This window comes from Crotalus tigris, unplaced genomic scaffold, assembly GCF_016545835.1.
Source record: "Crotalus tigris isolate CLP2741 ecotype Arizona unplaced genomic scaffold, ASM1654583v1 scf7180000017716.2861928, whole genome shotgun sequence".
Classification (NCBI taxonomy): domain Eukaryota; kingdom Metazoa; phylum Chordata; class Lepidosauria; order Squamata; family Viperidae; genus Crotalus; species Crotalus tigris.
In genome coordinates, this window is record NW_024096587.1 from 2772087 (window position 1) to 2798985 (window position 26899).

At 37.4% G+C, this 26899-nt stretch overlaps 1 protein-coding gene across 3 annotated transcripts in view; it reads left to right on the forward strand.

The window, feature by feature from the left end:
- Positions 1-270: 270 nt before the first annotated feature.
- Positions 271-26899, forward strand: part of LOC120306130 (sperm-associated antigen 17-like) — a 63522-nt gene continuing 36893 nt past the window's right edge. For all 3 annotated transcript variants that reach the window (XR_005556175.1, XM_039338811.1, XM_039338812.1), the window contains exons 1-7: positions 271-769; positions 5576-5716; positions 12897-12962; positions 18177-18308; positions 22116-22332; positions 24108-24302; positions 26051-26226. Coding sequence is in view for 2 of the 3 variants with exons in the window: in XM_039338811.1 (XP_039194745.1) it covers positions 662-769; positions 5576-5716; positions 12897-12962; positions 18177-18308; positions 22116-22332; positions 24108-24302; positions 26051-26226 (1035 nt within the window). In the remaining variant the exon portion in view is untranslated. The remainder of the gene's footprint in view (positions 770-5575; positions 5717-12896; positions 12963-18176; positions 18309-22115; positions 22333-24107; positions 24303-26050; positions 26227-26899) is intronic.

Genomic DNA, 26899 nt, shown 5'->3' on the forward strand with positions numbered 1-26899 from the left:
AAAAAAAAGCACTGGCTATAACTGTCATGAGTCAATTGCCAAGCATCTAAATTTTGATCATAGAGATGCTGCAACAGTCCTAAGTGTGAAAAATGGTCATAAGTCACTTTCTTCAGTGCTGTTGCAACCTTGAACAGTCACTAAACAAACTGTTATAAGTCAAGGACTACTTGTACCTTGAACACCCCCCCCCAAAAAAAAAATTGGGGGAAAATGGGAAAAAGCTGAGAAGCCAAAAGCTGGCACTGACCGACCCAATCATTCCCGTTCCAGAAAAAAGTGCAAGCTGGCAGAAGATGCTGATTTGGTGTGTCTCCCATTTTGAACAGATCCCATTACAATAAATCTGACATCAAATAAATATTCATATTGCATGACTTCGGGTGCTTCGTTTTCAGTACTTATTTTAGGATCCATGCCTTGTGGCGTCGCCCATCGCCATGAAAAATATGCATTTTTTCCCCCAACCTGGTCGGCTGCTAATAGGCGACCCTTTCCAGGCAGGCTTGGCGGGTCACGGCAACAGGCTACCCATATTCGAACGCTAGGCTTCTCGGTTACCTGGGCGACCTAAGCCGCGCGCGGCCGCGTTCCCGCGCCTGCGCAGGAGGACGGCCTCGTGGCGATTGCCAAGGCAACGGATCTTGTCCCACTCTTTTCAATGGCTCCCAAGCGACCCAAGACCGGGGCGGGCGGCGGGGGTTCTGGCCCCCCAGGGGCAGGCCCCAAGAACTGGGAAGCGGGGCTTGTGGCGGTCCGCTTGGAAGAGGTGCGTTGGCAGTGGAGGGAGGCACATGTTGTCTCTTGTTTCAGAAAAAAAGATGGACCTGTTTGACAGGAAAAACGAGGGGATGTGGTCGACACTGGGATCTCAGTGTTTGTATAGGGGAGGGTATGCATCGCAGATGGGAACAGAATTACTTTGAGTTTTGAGGAACTCAGTCTTTTTCTGCTTAGCAACATGGTTCCTAGCGTGGCTTGTGGGTTTGCCCTAAAGAAATCATGAATATTATTGTAACTCAAGACAACCCTCCGTACCAGGAGATGAAGCCACATTGAACCTGGTGTATCTTAAGAAAAAATCTCCTTCAATCAAATCAAAGTCGTGGTGGATACACCTATGCCCTTTTCTTGATGTCAATAGAAAGTAGTTTGCTGTTGTCTTGTCTGGGGATGTTTTTTTTTTTTTTCCACTTCATCTCCTAGCCTGAGATTTTCTACTGGTCTACTAACCAGACCCAGCCTTGCTGATCTTCCAAGCATAAAGGATTAATCAGAATTTCCATGTAATTCCCTTTTCATAATATGTGGGTTGTACTTCAGCCTATGTTGTAGGCTGACAGTTCTCAAAATGAAAGAAAATTAGTTCATTATATTACAGTATATTAATAGTTTATGTGTTTCAAAAGCAAAGAGGGAGGTTATAGACAGGAACATTATAAGTAGCTATATTGGGTCATTGTTGAGTAGAATAGAATAGAATAATACAGTTGGAAGGGATATTGGAAGTCATCTAGTCCAACCCCTGCTCAAGCAGGAGATCCTATGCCATTTCTAACAAGTGGCTGTTCAGTCTCTTCTTGAAAGCCTCCAATGATGAAGCACGTACAACTTCTGATGGCAAGCAGTTCAACCAGTTAATTGCTCTCACTGTTAGAAAGTTTCTCCATAATTCTCTCTTTGATTTGTTTCCCTCCATTGTTCCTTGTCTGGCCTTCTGGTGCTTTTTTCAGTTGGTGCTGAAGAAGCTTCTTGGGTGAGAAGTGAAATGTCTTCAAAGAAAAACAAGAAGGTTCAGTTGAAAAACTGGACCCAAAGCACCTTTGGGTTTTGGAAAATAGGTTGGCCCCTCTTCTCTGTGACTCAAATATTGAAACACTGCTATCATGTCACCCCTGGTTCTTCTCTTCACTGGACTAGACTATTCTTCATATGTTTTAACTTCCAGGTCCCTAATAATCTTTGTTGCTCTTCTTTGCATTCTTTTCTAGAGTTTTAACATCTTTTGTATAGTCTAGTGACCAAAACTGGATGCAGTATTCTAGGTGTGGCCTTACTAAGGCTTTATAGAGCGGTACTATTACCTCACATGATCTTGATTCAATCCTTCTGTTAGTGCAATTTAGGATTGGCATTGGCTGCTGCTGCACACTGCTGGTTCATATTTAATTGATTGTGCACTAGGACTCCAAGATCCCTCTTACAGTTACTGCAAATAAGCCAGGTTTCACCTAATCTGTACATGTACTTTTGTTTTTTCTTGCTAAGTGTAAGACTTTATTTTTCTCTACGTCAAATTTCATTTTGCTGCCAATGTTCAAATCTGTCGTGATCCATCTGGTTCCTAAGTCTATCAAGGTGTTGGCTATTCCTACCAGTTTAGTGTCATCTGCAGATTCAATGAGTTCCCCTTTTACTCCCTCATCTAAGTTATTTATAAAGATATTGAAGAGTACTTGGGCCTAAGATGGAACCTTGTGGTACCTCACTGCTTACTTCCCTCCACCTAGATGTAGTACCATTAAGAACTACTTGTTGAGTACAGTTTGTCGGCCAGTTACAAACCCATCTGGTGGTGATGCTATCCCACTTTTTTCTAGCCTATCAAGAAGTAAGTTGTAGTCTACTTTGTTGAATTCCTTACTGAAGTCTAAGTATATTATATCTACAGCATTTCGCTGGTCTACTAATTGGTTTGGCATGATTTGTTTATAACAAACCCATGCTGGCTTCTAGTTATAACTTTATTTCATTTTCTTGATTATCTTTTCTAGTATCTTCCCAGGCATTGATGTTACGCTGATTGGTCTGTAGTTTCCTGAGTCTGATTTTTTTTTCTTTTTTTGAAGATGGGAGCCACATCAGCTCTTTTCCAATCCTCAGGTAGTTCCCCAGTGCTCCAGGATTTTTGAAAGATACGGTACAATGGTTTTGAGATGACATCTGTCAGATCCTTCAGAACTCTGGGATATAATCCATCAGGTCCTAGTGATTTATATTCCTCAAGATCAGATAGTTGTTCTCTTACCATTTTCTTGCTTATTTTAATTTTAATTTTTATTTCTAGTCTGTCTTTTATAATTATGTTTTTGGTAGGTTGGGCTATAGTTTCTTTTTGTGGGAAGACTGATACAAACAATGAGCTAAGCAGCGCTGCATTCTCTGTACTGCCTGTTACTTCCTTGCCATCTTCTTTCTGTAGTGGACCAATTGTTTCCTTGACTCTTTTCTTTTTATTTATATCAGGGCTTTTCAACCAGTGGTACGGGTACCACCTATGGTACATTGGCACCTGGCAGGTGGTACGCGACCATCCTAGAAAAGTGGTAGCGGGGGAGGGGAATGAGCTGAACTGGTGGCAGCATCACACAAGCCTGAGAGAGAGATGGCTGGAGCTGCAGGGCTGTCAGGGCTCAGCAGAAGCACCAGGATCAGTGCCGCTTTCCAGCTGATTGGCACTTCTTCGGGGCTGTCAGAGCTCAGTGGAAGCACCAGGATCAGCGGCAGGCTCCAGTTGGAGCTCGGCGCTGATCCTGGCACTTCTGCTGAGACCAGAAGCACCGATCAGCTGGAATGTTGCAGCATCTCCAAGGTCTTGTGATTTACATTCAGATACTTGGCAACTGATTCATATTTATGATGGTCACAGTGTTCTAGGGTCATGTGAAGTGACCAAAACCTGCTGCAACCACCCAGCAGACGGGTGGAATAAAAACCAAACACCCCCCACACCACCTCCGCTGCCAATCCCCAACAGAAATGCTCACAACAATGAAAACCTCGAACAGGAGGAAGAGTGCCGCTGGGTGGGCAGGCAGGTGTCTTGCTCGGCTGTGGCTTGGGGGGGGGCACTTTTTTCAGTGCCATTGTAACTTCGAACAGTCATTAAGCGAACTGTTGTAAGTTTAGGATTACCTGTACTTTATCACTTTTTTCCTTTTTTTTTTTGTCATCAAGTTTTTGACACCTTGCTAGGCAACTGGTGGTACTCGGATATTGCCATATCCTAAAAGTGGTACAATGGGTGAAAAGGTTGAAAAGCCCTGATTTATATGTTGAAATATTTTTTTTATTATATTTGACTTTTGTTGCAAGTCTTTGTTAATTTTGAGTCTGCTTTCTTGACGATAACTATATACTATAACAATTACTATAACTGTTATTATTGTAGCCAATAATTGTAAGATATTGATCTTCTTGTGCTTATACATTTAAGAACAAATTTATCAAACTTATGAGGCCAGAATGTATTGTCTGTCCTCTCTCCACCCCAGTAAAGTCCCACAGATAAAACTTTTAGATGATATGGAGCAGTCACAGGACATGTGTAGCCATTCTTTGAGTATGTAGTATGTAATCCAAACTGGTTCAGTCTTATCATTAGATAAATATAGGTCACTTAGACCTATCTGATAAGTTGTTAATGAGTTGTACATTTAATCAGGTAATCTTATTATTTTGTTTATAGAAAATAAGAAATAAATCAACAATAATGTAGTATGTGTATATGGTATTTTATATAATTAACATTACAGCTGTTAATACATAGCATTTCAGATTCAAAGTTCACTGTGTCTAATATAACAAAAATGAAGATACTTATAAACAAAGAAAATAACTCAGATTGAACAAAAGAAACAATGCATTAGTCAGTATTCAATATTTATCATTTCATAGCTGGTATCCCATTTGTTCTTTAGTCTCTTATGATCTCAATTATATACATTACTAATGATTATCATTTTTACAGGCACATTTATCTGAAATTTGTTTATTTATTTGTGCAAATATATCTGTATCTTACCAAATAACAAATAAATAAAATTTGGGTAGGATAAGTACTATAGTAGAAAGATCTAGTAGATTTAGTACACAGTATAATAATGCCACCTAGTGGTAGATGGCAATTGCATATAAAGAAATTTGATTTCTGAGCATGAAAAAATAAAAGAGAAGGGATGCCTTTATACTGTACTTCTTTCTTTCTTTCTTTCTTTCTTTCTTTCTTTCTTTCTTTCTTTCTTTCTTTCTCTCATTCCGTCCTTCTTTCTTTTCTTTTCTTTTTCAATTTATGTAGCTGCCCCCTTAGATATGTAACTGTGAATGGCTTACAGAATTAAAATCACAAAAAAGCAATACAAAATAAACAAAATGCCATTTAAACATTAAAATAATTGAAACCATTAAAAACATAATCTGATGGAAGGATAATCAATAGCAGTACAGTCATTTTGCAGTGCCCACACCACCACTACCAGATCGCCAGGTCAGATGATAAAGCCATGTTCTTTATGGCCTTCTGGAAAGCTAGTCAGGTCAGGAGCAGTCTGAATCTGAGGAAATGATGTTCCAGAGGACAGGTGCCATGGTAGAAAAGGCTTTCCTTCTAGGCCCATTGGCATGACATTCATTTGTGGACAAGCCCTGGAACATGCACTTTCTGATGGACTTGATGGAGCAGGTAGATGGGATGGGGAAGAGGCGCTCCTCAAATAACCGAACCACATGTCATGTAGGGCTTTATAACTCATTATCAGCACTGAATGGTTTAATGATTGTTTTTGTTTTGAATCAGGAAAATTGGATTCCCAGTACTGCCTTTGTTGTTGGGAGCAAACCTGAGGATGAACTTCACATAAAAGCACTATCTCTGGCTGTACAGATGCCACAAAGGAAACTCTTCGGTGTGGTTTCTTGGGAGGAAATATTAGCACAGGTATATTGTATTTACAATTGTGGAGCAATTATGATAGAGCTGAGCCTAAAACTAGGGTACAATTTTTCCTCGGGGTGATATCTGAGAAACACTATTTGTTGCCAGATATTATTGATCTGAATATAGGAAAAAGAATTGGCCCTAGAAGAGGCTCTTCTATGCTTGCAGTTGACAACAGGAGGAAAAAATAATCAGATTTAGAGATGACACAAGTGCTTGTCACATAATTTTGTACAGTTTTATTGTATTGCATGCATATACTGATATTATAATAACATATAAATGCAGGGCAATATCATACCAGATACCTCCACACACACACACACACACACACACACATATATATATCCTTCTGTCTTCACAAAGTATACATATGTTACAGCATGATATAGGACAAGCCTGAACTCAGTCTCTTAAAAGCATATAATCCTTTTGCTGTTTGGTTTCTAATAAATGTCTCTTGAAAGATCTGTTTATTTTTATCAGCACAATCAAAAAGTTACATTTTTCAAGATTATTGAAAGTCTTTATACTATAGTTTCCATTATTATCACTTTTTTCTTATATTAATAGGAGCTAAAGGCAATGAGTTATTACTTTCAGAGCTTTCAGAGTAATTTTAAACATCAAGCACACCATATTTTTCTTTTGGTATATGTGAAAGGAACTTTAGAGAATAATGTTGCAAACTTCAGTATTATTCATAAAAGATTATGACTAGAAATCAGTAAACAGATGTCCCCACTCTTCAATAGACTGGTCTTTCTCAAATAGTCCCCACTACATATGGTAAAACACTTTTAAAAGTGGAATTTTCTTTTGGAAAATTTTCTTTTGGAATAAAACTATTTTAAAGTTAAAAGAGCTCTTCCAAGCAATAAGTTTGAAAAACTACCTGTTGAGTGATCCCTCATTCCAGAGAGAATGGAAAAATTAAAAATGTAAGGATTTAAAAATAATATATAAATGGCAAAAACTGTATAAGAATTTAATCCATGAAAGTTTGAAATGAACCAAGGGACACATAGTTTAAAAATATTTGACTTAATATTTGAAATACTGTCTTTTGCTATAAGCCTTTTGAAATAATTAAAAACAAAACAGTATCTTTGTGGGAACAGAAATTGGTTATAAAAGGGACTTCCAGTTTTGCACAGTAGTGCAGCACCCAAAGGATTACAGGGCTCTGCTCTCCAGCTGATTACTGCCTGCCAGGGGACCCTAAATGGGCCTGAAGTTGCCCCGTAGAGGCAACTCCTCCATGGATCACTGCTTTGTCGTGGCGAAGGGGCTTGCATAACTCAATGAAGCTATGAGCTATGCCGTGCAGGGCCATCCAAGTAGGACAGGTCATAGCAGAGAGTTCTGACAAAATGTGATCCACTGGAGAAGGAAATGGCTACTCAATCCAGTATCTTTGCTATGAAAACCCCAGCTGGAAGATGAGTCCCTCAGGTCAGAAGGTGTCCAATATGCTACTGGGGAAGAACAGAGGGCTAGTACTAGTAGTGCCAGAAAGAATGAAGTGACTGGGCCAAAGCCGAAAGGACACTCAGCTGTGGATATATCTGGTGGTGAAAGGAAAGTCCGATGCTGTAAAGATCTTTTCTCCATAGGAACCTGGAATGTAAGATCCAGAATCATGGCAAGCTGGACATGGTCAAACAAGAGATGACAAGACTGAACATCGACATCTTAGGAATCAGCGAACTAAAATGGACAGGAATGGGTGAATTTAATTCAGAGGACCATCGGGTATACTACTGTGGGCAAGAATCCCTCAGAAGAAATGGAGTAGCCTTCATAGTTAATAAAAGAGTAGGAAAAGCAATACTGAGATACAATCCCCAAAATAACAGAATGATCTCAGTGCGAATCCAAGGCAAAACATTCAATATCACAGTAATCCAAGTTTATGCCCCAACCACTGGTGCTGAAGAAGATGAAATTGACCAGTTCTATGAAGCCCTACAGCACGTTATAGAATCAATACAAAAAACGATGTCCTTATCATCATGGGGGATTGGAATGCTAAAGTAGGAAGCTAAAAGATAACTGGAATAACAGGCAAGTTTGGCCTTGGAGTACAAAATGAAGCAGGGCACAGGCTGATAAAATTTTGTCAAGAGAATACGATGGTCATAGCAAACACTCTTTTCCAACAATCCAAGAGACGGCTCTACACATGGACATCACCAGACGGTCAACATAGAAATCAGATTGACCATGTGCTCTGCAGCCAAAGATGGAAAGGTTCTATACAGTCAGTAAAAACAAGACCAGGAGCTGACTGTGGCTCAGATCATGAGCTTCTCGTTGCAAAATTTAGGCTTAAATGGAAGAAAGTAGGAAAAAACACTAGGCCACTCAGGTATGAACTAAACCATATCCCTGATGAATATACAGTAGAGGTAACAAATAGATTTAAGGAATTAGATCTGATAGTCAGAGTGCCTGAAGAACTATGGACGGAGGTTCACAACATTGTACAAGAGGTAGCAACTAAAGCCATCCCAAAGAAAAATAAATGTAAGAAAGCAAAATGGCTGTCTGAGGAAGCTTTGCAAATAGCTGAGGAAAGAAGGGAAGTGAAAGGCAAGGAGAAAGAGAAAGATACACCCAATTGAATGCAGAATTCCAGAGAATAGCTAGAAGAGATAAGAATGCCCTCTTAAATGAACAGTGCAAAGAAATAGAAGAAAACAATAGAATAGGGAGAACTAGAGATCTCTTCAGGAAAATTGGAGATATGAAGGGAATGTTTCATGCAAAAATGGGCATGATAAAGGACCAAAATGACAGGGACCTAACAGAGGCAGAAGAGATTAAGAAGAGGTGGCAAAATTACACAGAAGAACTATACAAGAACAAGCTTAACATCCCAGATAACCACGATGGGGTGGTCACTGACCTCAAGCCAGACATCCTAGAATGTGAAGTGAAATGGGCCTTAGGAAATCTGAGCAACAACAAAGCTAGTGGAGGTGACAGTATTCCAGCTGAGCTATTCAAAATCTTAAAAGACAATGCAGTAAAAGTGCTACACTCAACTTGCCAGCAAATTTGGAAAACTCAACAGTGGCCACAGGATTGGAAAAGGTCAGTTTACATTCCAATTCCAAAGAAAGGCAATGCCAAAGAATGTTCAAACTATTGCACTATTGCACTCATTTCACATGCAAGTAAAGTTATCCTTAAAATCCTATAAGCTAGACTCCAGCAGTATGTGGATTGAGAACTTCCAGAAGTACACGCAGGATTTCAAAGAGGCAAAGGAACTAGAGATCAAATTGCCAACATACTCTGGATCATGGAGAAAGATAGGGAGTTCCAGAAAAACATCTACTTCTGCTTCATTGATTATGCTAAAGCCTTTGATTGCGTGGATCACAACAAATTGTGGCAAGTTCTTAAAGAGATGGGAATACCAGATCATCTTATTTGTCTCTTGAGAAACTATACACGGATCAAGAAGCAACAGTGAGAACTGGACACAGAACCACTGATTGGTTCAAACTTGGGAAAGGAGTCCGACAAGGTTGTATTCTCTCGCCCTGCCTATTTAACTTATATGCAGTCCATATCATGAGAAAAGTAGGGCTAGATGAATCAAAAATTGGAATTAAGATTGCCGGGAGAAAGATCAACAACGTAAGATATGCAGATGATACCACTCTAATGGTAGAAAGTGAAGAGGAACTAAAGAGCCTCTTTATGCGGGTGAAGAAGTAAGTGCAAAAGTTGGCTTGAAACTCAACATTAAGAAAACCAAAATCATGGTATCCGGCCCTCTCAATTCCTGGCAAATAGATGGGGAAGAAATGGAGGTAGTGACAGATTTTATCTTCCTGGGTTCCAAGATCACCACAGATGGGGACTGCAGCCAAGAAATTAAAAGATGCTTGCTCCTGGGGAGGAAAGCTATGACAAATCTAGACAGCATACTAAAAAGCAGAGACATCACCCTGCCAACAAAGTGTGTATAGTCAAGGCCATGATTTTCCCAGTTGCAATGTATGGCTGTGTAAGTTGGACCATAAGAAAGGCTGAGTGCAAAAGAATTGAGGCCTTTGAACTATGGTGCTGGAGAAGACTCCTGCGAGTCCCCTGGACTGCAAGGCAATCAAACCAGTCAGTCCTAGAGGAGATCAACCCTGACTGTTCTTTAGAAGGCCAGATCCTGAAGTTGAAACTCAACTACTTGGGCCACCTAATGAGAAGGAAGGACTCACTGGAGAAGAGCCTAATGCTGGGAAAGATTGAGGGCAATAGAAGAAGGGGATGACAGAGAATGAGGTGGCTGGATGGAGTCACTGAAGCAGTAGGCATGAGCTTAAATGGACTCCAGAAGATGGTAGAGGACAGGAAGGCCTGGAGGAACGTTGTCCATGGGGTCACGATGGGTCGGACACGACTTCGCAACTAACAACAAAAGGCAACACAGAATGAGGAAAGTCCTGCCTATTGTGGAGAGATGGCAGTCGATCCAATCAGTTTGGGAAAAGCCCTCCAGAAACCAGCAGGAGAAGAGGCTAGCTTACATTCTGAGTCTAGATTTTCTCTCTTCTATTTGGAAATTGATTTCCTGGAAAAAAAAACCCAAGAAGCAAAAAGCCTCTGAAAGTGAGAAGGAGGGAGACTTTTGCCCCACCCTCCTGCAGACAGAAGTGGCAAATTAAACCTTTCAGGGGGAATAGAAATATATTGAAATAAAAAGAATATAAAACTTAATTTGGATAAGTTTGAAATTGGTGGAATCTTTTAAGATTTTCCTTTTATATCATCAAAACAGAAATAAATAAGTGTTTATTACTGAAAGAACTGGTGCTGACGTCTAGTGATGGATGAAGATATTACAACAACAGCTGCTCTACTACAGAGACTGGCAAGGCCCAGGAAAAGATAAATTTGATCTTGATGACCTTCAATATCTTAATAACAAAGAAAAGCTGTGATAAAAAAAGGAAACATCTTGGCCTTTCTATAAAGTGAGAATTATAAACTCAAAAAAAAAAAAAGAAGCATTGACCTTTCTGGATTACAAATACTAACTCAACTGTGACTCTAAAGCCATCTGCAGAGAAAGGAAAATCCTGATTTTTTGCTATCATGGAAAACCAGAGACCTGCAGAAAGGATATACCAAGAAAAAACAAATTATTTCCAGAAGGAGATCTATGCTATGTTGCAACTAATCCAAACAACAGTAATCTCAAACCACGAGGAAATTAAACATAACCTTGAAAATATAAATGAACACATCTCCAGTGTGTTTTTACAACATAAAAATTCTCAGAAAATAAAAATAAAGAGTGAGCAGAGAAAACAGACAACTGATTATGAGACAGAGGAGAGAGATTTCAACATGGAATTTAACAATACTAGAAAACAGGACTTAACCCAGATGGAAAAAAATCTACAGGGAACTCTGTACATGGAAAAGACAAATTACACTTTAAGATTACAAAATAAGTTTGAGGACAAGAAAAAAGATTTGGTAAAATGGATTTTGCCAGGAGAACTATGAGATCTTGAGAAACAAAAAATAATAAATAAAATCAAGAAAGACAAAAAGGAAAAGATTTTCAATGAATACGAAGGGGCGAAACCTTCCTATAAAAAACCTGTTTTGCCTTTTGTACCTACAATAACATTTATAGGTTTATGGGAAAACTCTTTGATTCATCAAAGCATATTGAACAAGAAAGATGTTGGGCAAAAAAAAAAGGCTAAAATGAGAATCAAGAAATTAGATGATGGGAATTATCAGAGGGAGTATTTAAAAATTAAACGTTTGTTTGAATATGGTTAAAGAAATAGATTTTGAATATAAATGAAGATTAGTTTAAGAGGAATGAGCCCCTTTCATTTTGTGTGTGTGTGTGTGTGCGTTTTTAACATGAGAAATATAAAAATGTTGGGATGGTTTATATAAAAGAAATGTTTTCTCTGTTTTGTCTTTTTTTTCCTTTTTGCTCTTATTTTCTTTTAAGATATGAGAAATATAAAAATGTGATGGTTTGTATGAGGAAAAAGATTTAAATACTTAAGTGTGACTAATTTTGAGAAAATCTTAACCAGTAAGAATGTTTTGAATACAGTGGGGAAAACAAATTTAAATAAGAATGTAAACAGGATTTATGACGAGGCCATCAAGATGATCAATGAAAAGAAGCATTATACTGATGTGGTTATTATTTGCAGAAACATGAGAAGAATGTTTATATTTAATTGTCATTTATTCAAATAAGAACTGTATTAATTTAAGATTGGCTAAAGAGAATATTATTGGAAGAAGAGGAAATCAAGTAAAGTTATTATATATGGACTATAGAATTATAGAAATTGTTATTGATTGCTTTTTAAACATTAACCCAGACAACATGAAGTTTACCAAATATTAAGGTGTATGTTAAAAATCAATAAAACATATTTTTTTAAAAAAGAAATTGGTTATTAAAGCTATTGAAAAAAACCACAGAGATAAGGAGAAATGTTACTAATAGACAAGCAGGCAGAGCTGGGGTGGGGGGCAGAGTTAAGCACCTTGGAGTCATTACATTGTCACAAACAATTCGGGTCCAACCATGTTTGAATTCTGTTGACCCTTATCTGGTGCCAATTTAGTACTGAACTTTAGTTAACTAAATTCTTGTGCATAGGCTTGAGCATTAAATTTTTGAACTGAAACTTAACAGTGTGATCTTTTGATCCTTTGCACCTGACATAGAAATGTTTAATAATTTATGGATATATGGATGGGATATAGGGGAACAGTGATCATGTAATATAATATTGAAGGGAGTAGAGAAGTACTAGGTTTGCTTGTGCTTGTTGTAAATATTGGAAATCACTTTTTAAAATATTCTTTCTTTTCTCTCTCCTTTTCTCCTTTTCTTTTTGTTTTAGTACTTTTCATTTTTCTTTTTTATTTCAATTTGTATTATTTTTTACCATTGTTAAAATCTCTAATAAAAAGTATTTTAAATAAAGAAAAAGTACAATTTCATTCTAATTTCATTAAGACTACATTAAAAGAAGCACTTCAGAATGTGCAACATCATTATAAAATTCATTTTACAGATCATTATGGATAAACTGAGTAAATTACAGAATATGAAAAAAATGAACATGTGAAATCAGAAAGTTCATTGTTACATTTGCTCCCATTTTCTTTCTAGATCATGGAAGCTGTAGATGTAAAAGCAAAGAAGGTCAAAGAAAAAGAAACACCTTTATTTTATGAAGTAAGACAAAGTATTTTTATTAATTTTTATTATTAGTTCGATTGATTTTTCTCATTTACTTCAGAAGTTAATAATCTCATGTGTGATATTTTGATTTTTACTTTTAAAGTGGTTACTGAAAACCAGTTACTTACCGTATATGCCGCCGTATTAGGCGACCCGGCGTATAAGACGACCCCCATCTTTATAGCCGGGCCGCATTCCTAGAACGTCGTCTTATACGCCGGAAACTACCAATATTTCCGGCGTATAAGACGACCCCCGTCTTTGGTGCCGATTTCAGCGCTCGTGGAAGTCGTCTTATACGCCGGCATTTACGGTAACAATATTTTATTTGGTTAATGCATTCATATGTCTAATCTGTCCAGCTTTGTAAGCTGATTAGAAAATTTTAACTTACTAAACATTTGAACATAAAAAACATCAAAGTGTTAGTGCACCTAACCCTAGTCCATATAGATTGTCCAGTAATTATCACTGTATAATCAATGTTACTGAGTGCCTCTGAGAGGTTGAATAGAATCAAGAAGGGAATATTCCCCCATATCTATTTATTTTTACAAGAAACATCTTTGACTAGAATGAGCAATGCCAAGGTCACTGCCAGACTTGAATCCTGACCACCCAGAAAGTTGGTTGCCCTGTACTGTATGGTATGGACAGGGTGGGGTTGGGTTGGGGAAGAAAGGCTACCCCACAATGATTTGATCAATGTAGTTGTCACCCTTTCATCTCCAGCAGTGACTAAGGCCTCAGTCATGTTTTGTGACAAACCTTGGGGAAAAAAATCAAGCTCTTTCTAGAATCAAATAGGTACCTTGGAGTGAACTGATTGAATAGCCCTACTTCCCTGCAATAGGGCTTTTGTGGCCATGAAGAATACCCTGGCACTCAGAAAGTGATCTGACTGTAACAACGGACTGATATTAATTTCCTCCATATCCAGATGGCATTACCATTGCCCCAGTACAAAAGCCAGATACAGCATCTGACCTCTACTCTGATAGCTTTCTCAGATCTTTTGGAAGACTTCCCTTGTTTTTCTTGTCTGTTTCCATTTTTGCTGTCTTTATAGAAATCATTAGATTGCTTCTTGTCTCTTTTAACAGCTCTCTGAAATTTTTCATTAAATTCTTTCCTAAGATATTCGTCTTTTTTAGTTTTGGCTTTTGTTCTCTTTTTAGCATTCATTTTGCTTTCTTTTGTTTCTTGATCTTTGGCTGTCTCTTCACATTCATCCTTAACACATTCTTTCATTTCTTTGATCCTTGGGCATCAGAGGTTATTTGTCATGATATGTGTGTGTGTATGTGTAATCCTTATTTGCCATCCATAGTCACTTGTGTGAGATAGATGGCTATATAAATCATATAAATAAATTCCATAGTTCCTCCAGTTTCCTATTAATAAAGGTTATGACTGCAAAATGATTCCTCATGTTCTCTTTGAAAATGGTGGGTATATTGTCAAGACTATATTGTGGAAACTGATTGGCTTTCCTTTTCCATATTACTTTAACTTGAAATTTATACATGAGCAGATCATGATGTGTCTCAAAAGTCAGTTGCTGTATATGTCTGCTATAAATGAGTTCTTTCATCTGCTTGCATCACTAATATAATAGTTTTGATTTCTGTATATTTGGTTGGTGGAAGACTATTTTAGTAATGAAGGAATCATTGAATTGACAGAAAATGTTAAAGTCATTCCCATGCCTCATTTTGATTTCTCTAAGCCATACAGCCATACATTTTCCTCTTAATATTTCCAACTTTACATTTCAGTCTCCAACAAGAATGACATTGTGCCAATCCATTCTATAAATTTCAAATTAAACTCTTCTGCATCAGTAGCTGAAGCATAAACCTGGGTAATGTTATATTAAAGAATTGTCTGTGAAGCGTAATTGATATTATTCAATCATTGGTTATCCCAAATACTGTTCTTGCTGTATGGTTTGAAAAATAAACAGTATGATCTTCTGACTAAAAGTGTCCAGTTCCAGCCTATTTCAATTTACTGGTGCTTAAAATATCAATGTATAGTCAATTCGTTTAATTTTTCACTATGCAGAGCTTTTCTGTGTTCATGCTTTTAATGTCTCATCTTCCCACTGTAATGATGTCGTTACAGCTTTGGATTTTGTTTTCCTGCAATATCAGCAACCAGACCTCTCAAAAGCTTTAATCTAGCCATATCTTAAATAACATTAATACTATGAAAGATCCTTAGCATGTTAAATATAATCTATCCTGAGGGGCCTATCATTTGATAGTATAAGATCAATCATTCATATTCTGTTTCCATGTGGTTTTCTTGGTAAAATACAAGAGTGTTTACTTTGGCTTCCTTCTCTCATGCAGTGTGAAATGATGTCTTTGCCATTGTCATTAAAGTGATCATCCATCCCCAACATCTTCTTTATTGCTGCTGTCCAATATAGCAGAGCAGCTGAAGTGACCTTCATGCCTCAGTTGGCCCTATTGTTGGCATAAACTCTTAGCATTCTTTGCCCATCCAATCCCACCCCCCACCCCCACCCCATCTTAAGTTACTGTGACACAGCACAGCAGAAGTTGGAGTTGGGAGGAATTAACACTTTATATGCACAGAAATATATTACTTTGCAAATTAGGGAAATAAAGATATATGTACCATAGCATGAACAATATATTGAAGAGTACGATGCCTATTGGTTGGGTTTCTGAGTGAGCTACTGGGTCCCTGACCACAAGTTGTTAGAAACTGAGAATGTGCTATAATCTTGTTAAGTCCCTGATTGTACTGTGATGATGTTGCTATCCTTTAAAAAACTGTCCAGTACTTAGCAATTCTATGGACCAGTTCTTCCTACATTTTCCAATTTTGTATGGCTTTTTTCAGTTGTTTTATGCTCTGGTTGACATTAACAGCTTTAATAATTCTATCCACCATGTTTTTAGGGACCTTGTTGCATTTTACCACAGATCACTCTGAGCATAACTGCCTTTTCCAGTGAGTTTGATTGCATGACATGACTGAAATAAATAAGGCAAAATTTTGTGAATGCAATATATCTGGTTGTATATACTCCAGTACTTCCTTGTTTATCACCTTTGTTGTCCCTGGAATATGCAGAAGTCTTTCCCAGTGTCACAGCTTGAACAAGTCAATTTTCCTCCTTTCTGTTTTTTTTTCAATCATGGGTAACTATGGTAAACACAATAAAGAGTAATAATCTGCATTTAGTTAACCAGACTGATATTGTGCTTTTTCATATGTGATTTATGCTCATCACTGCTGTACAACTCAGTGTGATTTGATGTTTTATTTTTAGACTGCATTCACTGCTTTGATCAATCTGTGATCCTAGGAGAGTGAATTCTTGCACATATTCTCTCTCTTAATTATCAATTGTTATTTTGACATTTCCATTCCTCACAGTGATCATGAGCTTGTTTCTTTTTCTTTTTTTTTTGATGTTCAGGAAGAGGCCATATTTCTTGCTTTCTTTAATTCTTTTGATCAAATGTTTCATGCCTTTGATTTCTGACAGGAGAATTGTGTCATCAGCATATTAAATATTGTTGATGATCCTTCCTCTAATTTTTCTCCAGTGTATGATTGTTCAACTGCTTGTTTCCTCATGATCACTTTGACAGGTAGGTTGAATAACATGAAAGAATGCAATGTTGCCACAATTTTGTTCTATCTTGATCCAATCAGTGTCTTCATATCATGTTGTACAGCAGCTGCACCAACTTGACCAGATGTTTTTGCACTCCCAGGTCTTCTAGGGCTCTCCACAGCTTGCCATAATTGACACAATGGAAGGCTTTCTTGTAGTCAATAAAGCAGAGGCTCTTTTAATGTCCTTAAGATTTTTACATGATCCAGCATAGATTTGCAATATGGTCACTAGGACCATGGTGCCTTCTGAGGCCAGCTTGAATATCTGGTAATTCCCTTTTGACAGAGAATCTTGCTAGTGTGATGGGTGAAGGCAATTGCACGGTAATTGGAACAGTCTTTGGAGTTGCCCTTTTTTGGCAATAGAACAAACATTTCCATTCCTGTAGCCATATGTTTGTTTCCCACATTTTTGGCACAAGTTTAGGATGGTTGTGGGTGGTATAAGCTTCAGCAATTCTGTAGGAAGGTATCAATGCCAGGGACCTTGTTTGGCAGTTGGCTCATTGCTTCTTTTTCCTCATTATCTTGAGGAAGTTGGGACTCTTTATTCTTGGCATACAGCTGTTCTGTATAGTCTTGCCATTTGTTCTTGACCCTTTGTTGGTCAGATAGTTTGTTTTCCTTGCTTGTTTTTAATGAGCAGTACATGGTGTTAGAGTTCTTTTGACTTGTGCAATGCATTTCTGGTGTGGCCCTTCATGCAGTCCTCTTCTAGCTACTTGCAGTGCTGGTCCCAGTAAACTTTGTTGTCTTTCCTTGCTAGTCTGGAAATCTGCATTCCATCTCATTGCCTGTTTGCCTGCTGCTTTGGCTATTTTCTTTGCTCAGATGTTTTGATAGATTTATCTGAGAGATACTTAACGCTTTTTCTCTGGCTTCTTGTATGATATGTGTGTCATGGTTCCGATAGATGAAACCCTTCAAAAGAACTCTGAGGCATTGTTTTCCTTAAAGAATCTTTTATTCGGGAAACAAAGTATCTGCACTACATAGTTGAACCCAAAAATTAAATTCCCTTCCCCCTGATACAAAGTAACAAAGTGCAATTCCCACCCCCAATAAACTGTCATAAATCACATTCCTCAATTAGCTTAAAGTACAGGCTTTCTCCTTAACTCCACAGCCCAGCCAAACTGTTATCAGCTTGTCCTTGGGTTCCCACACAGCAATATGTTATGGCTAGCTAAGCTTACATTCCACCCCCCCCTTGCTGCATCTGATTTCTAAAGCAAAAAAAGCATTGTAAAGGAATAGAGAAAATGGCTGCATTTTCATCAGTTGTCAAAGCAGGAACATCCAATGCTAGCAGCGTTGACATCGTGTTCAATTGCAGTTTCATTGAAAGCCAATTTAATTTCTTGCCACAATTTCTTGTTGGGCATCTTCTCAGCAGTATTAAAACTTTTTTTTTTACCTTTGTTACATACATGGATGGGATTTGGGTGATGCCAAACCTCTTTGGTAGTACTGTCTTTTTGATATTGCATTTTATTTGCACTGAGCCAAATGTTTAAGCTGTTACCATTTTGTTTCTCCCTGCAGGTGATAGAAACGGCAAAAAGCATTCTGGATGCTGGGGAAACACTTCCTGTAACTTTGATTGGAAAATTAATTAAATATCAAATGCTTTGCATCAAACAACAAGATCTTCAGAGAAGGATTGCTGAAAAGAAGGTAGCTTAGTTTCCAGCCTGTAAAGACCTACTTGGGAATAAATCTTACTGCATTCTTTATCCCTTACTTCTGAATAGACATGTATCTGTTTGGACTGTTACTGGGACAGAAGAAAAACAGTTTGGGGGACAAAAAATCTTTTTTGCAGTGCTTTTTTTTTCTTATTGTTCCTCACTTTGTTCCTCACAGCTTTAAGGTTAATGTAGCCCTGCATTGCTGGAAATTTCCTGCTTGTGTGGTATACATTAATACTCTGAATTGATTAAAAGTTTCAATGAGTTGGTCACAGAGCCTTTTAAAAAACTAAAATAAATCGCCATGATCAATAAAGGACAGGATTTGGCAGCAGTTCATTTCCGATAGCAAAACATCAGAGCAATCTGGTAGCAAAAATATCTGAATATTAGAAATGATAGAAAATATCTGTAACGTGGATGGTAGATGTTGGTCGCGGTTTGTTTTCTGAGCTTGCTGTTTAGCTTCCAAATGCTTCGTCACCAGGCTAGGTGACATCCTCAGCAGAATTTTGGGTAAAGTGTCTTGTTTCAGTTCTTCAGCGCTTTTATTGATCTCATGTGGTCATGTAGTTGGTGGATCATGTGATTGGTTGGTCATATCATGTGATCTGTCATGTGATCGGCTGGTCATTATGTGTGGAGTGACTAGGTGATTGGTGCCATCATTGGTTGTTCACTTGATTGATACAGCTCCTTATGGTTGGTAGGCTGGCTCCAAATTGACATGTTTGTTGATAGATCTATTGGTTGAATATCAGGCTTTGATGACTTTTCCTGCATTGTGTGGTAGCATGGCCAATGGTTTTTGTTCCATCCCATTTGAACTGGTGCTGCTCAGTTCAATGTGGTTTCAAGGTAATGGATTTCTGGTCATGTCAGTTGATAGCTAGTCAGTGTTCGTGGATTCTTGTTTTCAGTTGTTTGCCCAACATAGAATTGGTCCCAGTTGTTGCATCTAATCTTGTAGTTTATGTTATTGTTCTCCCGTTCTGTATTTTGTTCTTGGTTTGAGACAGTTCTCATCGGAGCATTGATGTAGGTTTGTGAGCCGCCATTCACACTTTTGTCATCACTGAACGCTCCAAGTTGGAAGAAGAAACCACCTACTCAGTAACATATTCACAGGCATCAAAGTCACACACAAAGAAGAAAAGGATTAACAACTTCCATTCCTTGATGCTGACATAAGAAGACTGGATAGTGGTGAACTAGTAACCTGCATTTACCAAAAATCAATTCACACAGATCAAATTCTCAACTTTATCAGCAGCCACCCCACTGTACACAAGAATAGTTGCATTCAGACTCTCTTCAGAAGAGCCAGGACACATTGCAGCACCAAGACAATAAGACATTAAGAAAAGTGGAAGAAAAGCACCTTTTGGAGGTCTCTCTCCACAATGGCTACCCAAGAAACTTCATATTCCGGTCATACTCTGATGCACATCATCCTAATCCCGTCACACCACACAGCCAACCACAACATGGAAACGTACTTTACTATATGTTGGAGAAGCATCAGAAATGACGGCCAGAATTCTACAACCACTGGGAATAATGGTGGCTCACAAACCAACATCAATGCTCGGATGAGAACTGTCTCAAACCAAGAACAAAATACAGAAGGAGAACAGTAACATAATCTATAAGAACATATGCAACAACTAGGACCAATTCTATGTTGGGCAAATAGGATGACAACTGAAAACAAGAATGCACAAACTCTGACTAGCTATCAACTGAGATGACCACAAATCCTCAACCTACGGAGAAAGACATTGAAAGACACACAATCACACAACCCACTGACCACATGACCACATGAGATCAATAAAAGTGGTGAAGAATTGAAACAAGACCCTTGAACCAAAACCCCCCTGAGGATGTCACCTAGCTTGATACGAAATGTTCAGAAGCTAAAGAGCAAGCTTAGAGAACCAACCAACAGCAGCACATCTGAATATATCTGTCAGAACCCACATTTATCATATTTCATACTTCCCTGCCTCTCTTTCTCTCGCTTCCTGATTCCATTCTCTCCTCTCCCTGGGTTCTGCCATACTCCTAGAGGGGGGGGGGAACAGAGTGTGGGTTTATTGCCTTAGCTTCCTTTTTCACTATAATGTAGCACTTCGCTTTCCTGCCTTCTTTCCCTCTTGCTACACTGTAACACTTCGCCTTAGCTTCCTTTATTGCTATAATGTAACACTTCGCATTCCTGCATTGTATATCTCTCTGAACTTTCGTCTCCCTAACCCAGGGGTAGGCAACCCTGGCTCTTTTATGGCTCATGGACTCCAACTGCCAGAATTCCTGAGCCAGCCATGCTGAGGGGAAAGGGAGAGGTTTCCAGGCTGAGCCATGCTGGCTCAGGAATTCTGGGAGTTGAAGTCCACGAGTCATAAAAGAGCCAAGGTTGCCTACCCCTGCCCTAACCTGTCAGCTAGCAAAGGCTGGGGGAGAAAGAAATGCAACCTCCGGAGCCGGGTTTATCTCACTGCTCTCAAGAGAAGGTGCGAAGAGCCATTTAAACATCACTGCTACGACCAGAGCCAGACCGATGTTATCTCCCCTTTCCCACAATGGACAACACCTGGGGATTGGCCGGTTTGAACCGTCCGGATGAACTATGAGGTGGTGTTTGCTTGGGGATACTTTAAACTATCGATCTGTAAAGGAATCCCTCAGATCCTGTCTAGTATGCCTGCCATCAGCTTCTCCTAGTAAAAGTTCCTTTTGAAAGAGCTTGCTTCCATGAGTTCTGCTTTCTTGGGATGAGGTGTTTTTTTTTTTAAATAATTTTTTATTTTTCCAAACTCTCCCCCATACATATACCGTGATATTTATGGGTCGGACACGTCGCAATTAACAACAACATTTATCTAGCCTTCTCGGTATATACTTCTATAAATATTTATACAACCTTGGGATGAGGTGTTGAGGTGGGTCCTGACAATATCAGAGTATGAAATACTGAACTAAATTAACCTACTTCCAGTGCCATGGTATCTTCTCATCTGAACAAATGGGGAACTGGATATTCTGTTTGCTATATATATGCATATACTTTGAAGTATGTGTGCATTTAAAGTAGATTTTTAAATGTACCTTTGGCTTTTTTCTCCAACCATCGGTCCTTTGTTCAACTTTGCAATAAAATTTGTTACAAATAAAGCATAGATAGGCATTGTAATAGTAAAATTGATATCATATACAAGCTGATGTTATGCTCAGATGATATTTAATATTGAGCTAATATTTATTATGGGAATGAAAGGTAAAAAAATATCTAAAAATTGCCAGAGCAGGTGAGGAACTGTTAAATTTGTGAAACTTGTGAAATGAACATTAAGAGAAAAAGGAACACATAGTGCTTTCCAACTGTATGTGTCTGTGTATGAGTTTGTGTGTGTGTGTATTGAGTAGTAAACATTTTCCATAATGTTCCAACAAATGAGCCAACTGCCAAGGAAGATATATTTCAGTATTCTGTAGGAAGAATATTCTCAGTCATAGTGAGGAAGATCTCAAACATTACTCATTTTCTTCATAATGGTTTTAATTTTTCATTTCTTTCAAGATGCAGATACAAAATTACTTTTTCCATATAAGCATCTTCTATGATTCCGTATAGTAATTTGTCTCTCTGCGACTATAAGAAAGGGCTGTAATTGAAATATGGCTTTGATTGTTTTTTTTTTAAAAATGCTGATATGTGGATTAGATCTTTATAACAACTTTTCCTTAACATTTACAAGAGCATAGTGATGCAGTTTCTCTGATTTAACAGGCATTAGAGGAGCGAGACAAGGAGAAAGAAGAGAAGGGAAAGGGGAAAGGAAAACCTAAGAAGGAGAAGGAAAAAGAGAAGCCTGCCAGTGCCAAGGCTGGAAAAGGAGGCAAAGGAAAGCGGTCAGCCGATTCACCAAATGTATCAACGACTATCGTTAAAAAGGATACCAAACTTAAAAGACGTGGGGAAGATGATGAACTTTATAAATTCATTGGTAGGTAGAAAGCGCATTATTGTATCTTCTCCTAAAAGTAGAAGTTTCCATTCCAGGCTTCTTTCAAGTTGTTTATATATTATACAAGATTCACCACAAATCTTAAAATAGTTGGAAGAGTTTAAGTTACTTTGAGTAGTCCATTAGGCAAGATGTTTAAAGCCTAGAGAAAAAAGGTTTTTGTGTATGGAAGGAAATCTGATCAGCAAATAACCAGGTTTGTACTAGTTTGCATTTTTATATAGAGTGAAAAAGTCTCCAAATGTGCAAATTGGGCATTATCAGGTAGAACAACTGAGCCCCACTTGGTAAAATCATTTCCATCTTATTCAAGATGCAGAGATCCCAGCAAAGCTTGCAAATATTATATAATTTTTGTTGGTCTAATATTACTTCTGTGGATTTTGTTTTCTTGGGGCAAACATAATCAATGCTGCTTTTCAGCTTGCAAAGAGAAGGCATCTTTCTCTCATAAATAATTGATTGTGTTATTGGTGTTTCAGCTAAATCAATACATGCCACCATATGCTCAAAGTTCACATCTTAAGATTGTTCCATAAAGTCCAAGAAAGAAGTTCATGGTAGATATAGCTCTTGATCATGAAATTTCTGAATATGTGAACCAGAAGGATATTCAGTGAATTGAAAAATAGCCTAAGCTTGCAATTTTATTCACACCTTAATTTGGAGGTAACCCGACTGAAGTCAGTATGGCTTGGTTTTGAGTAAACTGCATAGCACCAAAAATGATTTAATGTCTTGACTGAGCTCTTGCATCCATATCCCAATAAAACTCATTTATATTATCTTCCACTGGGTATAGTGTAAGTATGTTTACAAGCCAATAAAAACATAATCATAGCTTCTTGCACCATATTTTTGGGGGACACCAAGCATTGCATTGTAATAAAACTTCCCAGCATTGCTACTCTTTCAGCAGTTTGAGTTATGAATTGTTAGATTAGTTTTATTGAACTTAATTTTCCATTCTAGCCCACCTACTTTTTTTCAGTTTTTAACCAGGGCTGCCTCTGGTTTTTGAGACAAGTGCTCTAAGTAACCATACAGCAACTAGAGAGATAAAATTTTCTATATGACTATTGAACAATAATATCAGCCATTTCAGTTGAATATGTTACCAGGTAATATCTGGTATTTATTATAAATGAAAGAAAAATGTGAATGGGTGCAAATAAAATAATTGTACAGCTACGAAATGCTACCTTCTAACCTTCCTATGATTTGTAATAAAAATCCAGCCATTATTTTGGGACATACTGTTTGTGGCAGCAAGCCTCTTGAATATCCTCTTCTCAGAGATCAGACTTGCCCCTGCTTGCTGGCTTTTTGCAAAGCATTAAAAACCTAGTTTTACCATCAATCCTGGGGCCAGATATATGATGAGCCCATTTCCTGGTTGTATTGATTGCATTATGTTGTGAGTTGCTATTTTATGCTATATATGTTATTTACAATTTTGGTTATTTTTTTATTTGATTTTTATTTATTTTAAATTGGTAGCTGCCCCAAGTCATATACATAAGATGGATGGTCATATAAATTAAATAAATGTATGCAATATATGAATATATACTATATATAAAACCCGAATAACCAAAGACCTACATATATATATATATATATATATATATATATATATATATATATATATATATATATATATATATATACCATCAACTGAAGATGCCAATTCAGATATTATCCCAACCATATATCTTAATCAAAACATGGGGTTTATGTGATGTTTCAAACAGATGATGAACCAGATGATGGTGCTCAGTATTATTTCATAATTACTGGTTTTCACAATCCTCAACTTTTACCTATACTGTCTGATCTGGGCATCAATATTGGAAGCATCATTCAGATTTCTTCTGACAATTATGAGCCACTCCAGATCTACTTAGAAACAGCTACTTCGCAGGAAGAACCATCTTCTGCATCAGAAGGTAGGCTACTAATTAATACAAACATATATTTGAAGTAGAATATTTATTAATTTTAAAAAGATATGTATTTATTATTGATCTTTCTATAGACTTAAATCTTTATCTTATTGTTGGGGTTTTTTTCCCTTGGAAATGACAAATAATAGAAATTAGTGATAGAGGCATGTCCTAAAGAGATCAAAGAATAGGCATTAGTGATAGCTGAGGTTCTGTCCTAAAAAATAGTAAAGGATCTTACTAACTCCTCATCCATTGGTAAAATAACAGAAAATATAGTCAAGTAATTCAAGTGAGGCCATGATATCCTTTGCTGATCCTTCAGGAATCACCAGCAGCTGAAAGTTGTGCATATATATTTGAAAGGATATTGTTTGCAATAAGTTAGTAATGCCCCCTTAAGATTGGATTATGATGACAAGCAGTACTTGCAGCTTCCCTTGAAATGATTTTTCCAAAATTATAGCTAGTCAAGAATGAGTTACATTGCTAGGTGATTGCAGGCACTGTCTCCTGCAAGATTTATACTTCTTACCAATTTTTTTTCAGGCTCAATTCAAAGTTTTGGTGATGTTCTTTAATTGGAACATTCTTTATTGGCCAAGTGTGATTGGACATACAAGGAATTTGTCTCTGGTGCATAAGCTCTCAGTGTATATACAAATGACAAAGTGATGTTTTAGATCATAATCATAAGATACAATCATAAATCATAAGATACAAACAACAAGTGATAAATCATAAGATACCAATAGAAGAAGGTAGTAGGAAAGATGAGAAAAAGAGAAGGATAATAGTCATACAGCCCTACTATATGGGTAAATATCTTTAGGCATAAGACAATGTTGTGGGAGTGAAGTGTTTAGCAGAGTGATGGCATGTTTTAGTATGCAATGCCCTATAGTGGTGTCCTGGGGGGAGAAGTTGAAACAGTTTATGTCCAGGATGTGAGGGATGTGTAGATATTTTCTCAGCCCTCTTTCTGGCTTGTGCAGTATACAGGTCCTTAATGGAAGGCAGGCTCATTGCAGTGGCTTTTTCTGCAGTCCTAACTATTTTCTATTTCTATTTATTTACTTCCTTATTTTTATTTATTTCTATTTATTATCTGTTTATTTATTTCTGCAGTCGTAACTAAACTACTAATACAACATTTTCTCTACTGGTGTTTCACTAATGGCTTAATATTTCCTTTTTGTGGAAGTAATTATGTCTACAGATTTCTATAGAAACCATATATTTTAAGCAAACATACCTCCCCCACCTTCCCCCACAAAAATAGTGGCTTTTTCTTCCTCTTGCCAGCACCTCAGTTACATTTTTCTTTCTCTTCTTAAAATAATTTTCACAGTCTGTTATGTATTGTAGTCATAGCGGTAGTAGTGTGGTGAAATATAGGATGACACTGATGTTCTATTGTTTCACTGGAAGGGATAAAGCTGGGTTTCCATGCATACAGTTTGAAAGTTTATGCTCCACTTTAAACAAAAAAAATACTGCAGTACTCCAGGTGAATGCATTCTAGTGGTTCATCTTTCTTTATATCATCTTTCTTTTATCATTAAATGGGCTTAAGACATTTTTTTTAAGTGTGTTTAATGGTAATGGGAAATGAATCTTAAATTAGTAGCAGGAGTGAGTAAACCTTAGTTTTCTTTTTACCAAGGTATTCCAGAGGTATATTACATTTTCGCCATGATCATACAAATATGTAGTATATTAATTTGCTTCTGATGCAATTCAAATTGTAGAAGCTGAAAACAAAAAGAAGCAAAAAGCAGATAAAGACCTGGAAACATTCTGGAAATATGTGGAACCAATCCTGAACAATGGAAAACCAGGATCAAATATTTTTCAGATAGCTAGACTGTATCACAAAGTCCAAGAGGTTTCCTTTCCTGCTGACTGGAGCAACAATGACTTGGTGGTTAGTAGCCTGTTCTTATACAAAAGGATATCCTTGTTGGGTTTAGGGGCATTAAGTGTTTCAACATTTGTCTCTAATTCAGGTCCATCATCCTAACATCTTAAACTTTCTTTGCTTACTGGCAATGACTGTATTTCCTGGTAAGTAAGCATTTTAAGGGGAAATGTGCCTGTCACTGTGGCAGATAATGGATTAGGTGAAATAGAGTTTTAGAATTTTGCTGCTTCTGATTTTTCTCTAATGGGCCACAGTATATGCAAGAGGGGTGCTTCTAAGCTTAATTTCTCAAGCTTTGTGTACTCCACTGATGTTCACAGTGATATCATTGAATAATTTCTGGTCCTGATTATTGACTTTATTATTTTTCCTGCGTTCTCATATACATCCTGAAAAAGTTTATTATCAAAAAAATTGCATGACATAATAGGAGAAAATGATGCAAATTAAGATAAAGAAGATATATTACAGTATTTAATACATCAAAGTGAAATAAAATATTTGAAAATGTTCCAAACTTTGTGTGGACATAACCGAAATAAGCATGTATAACCAGATTTAGAAATGGAAATAGTACAGATATGCAATCCAGAAGGAAGAAACTAATTGCCTAAGAATATCTGTGATACCCATTTCTTCTCCTATAAGATCATGTGCATATTTCCTTTACAAATCA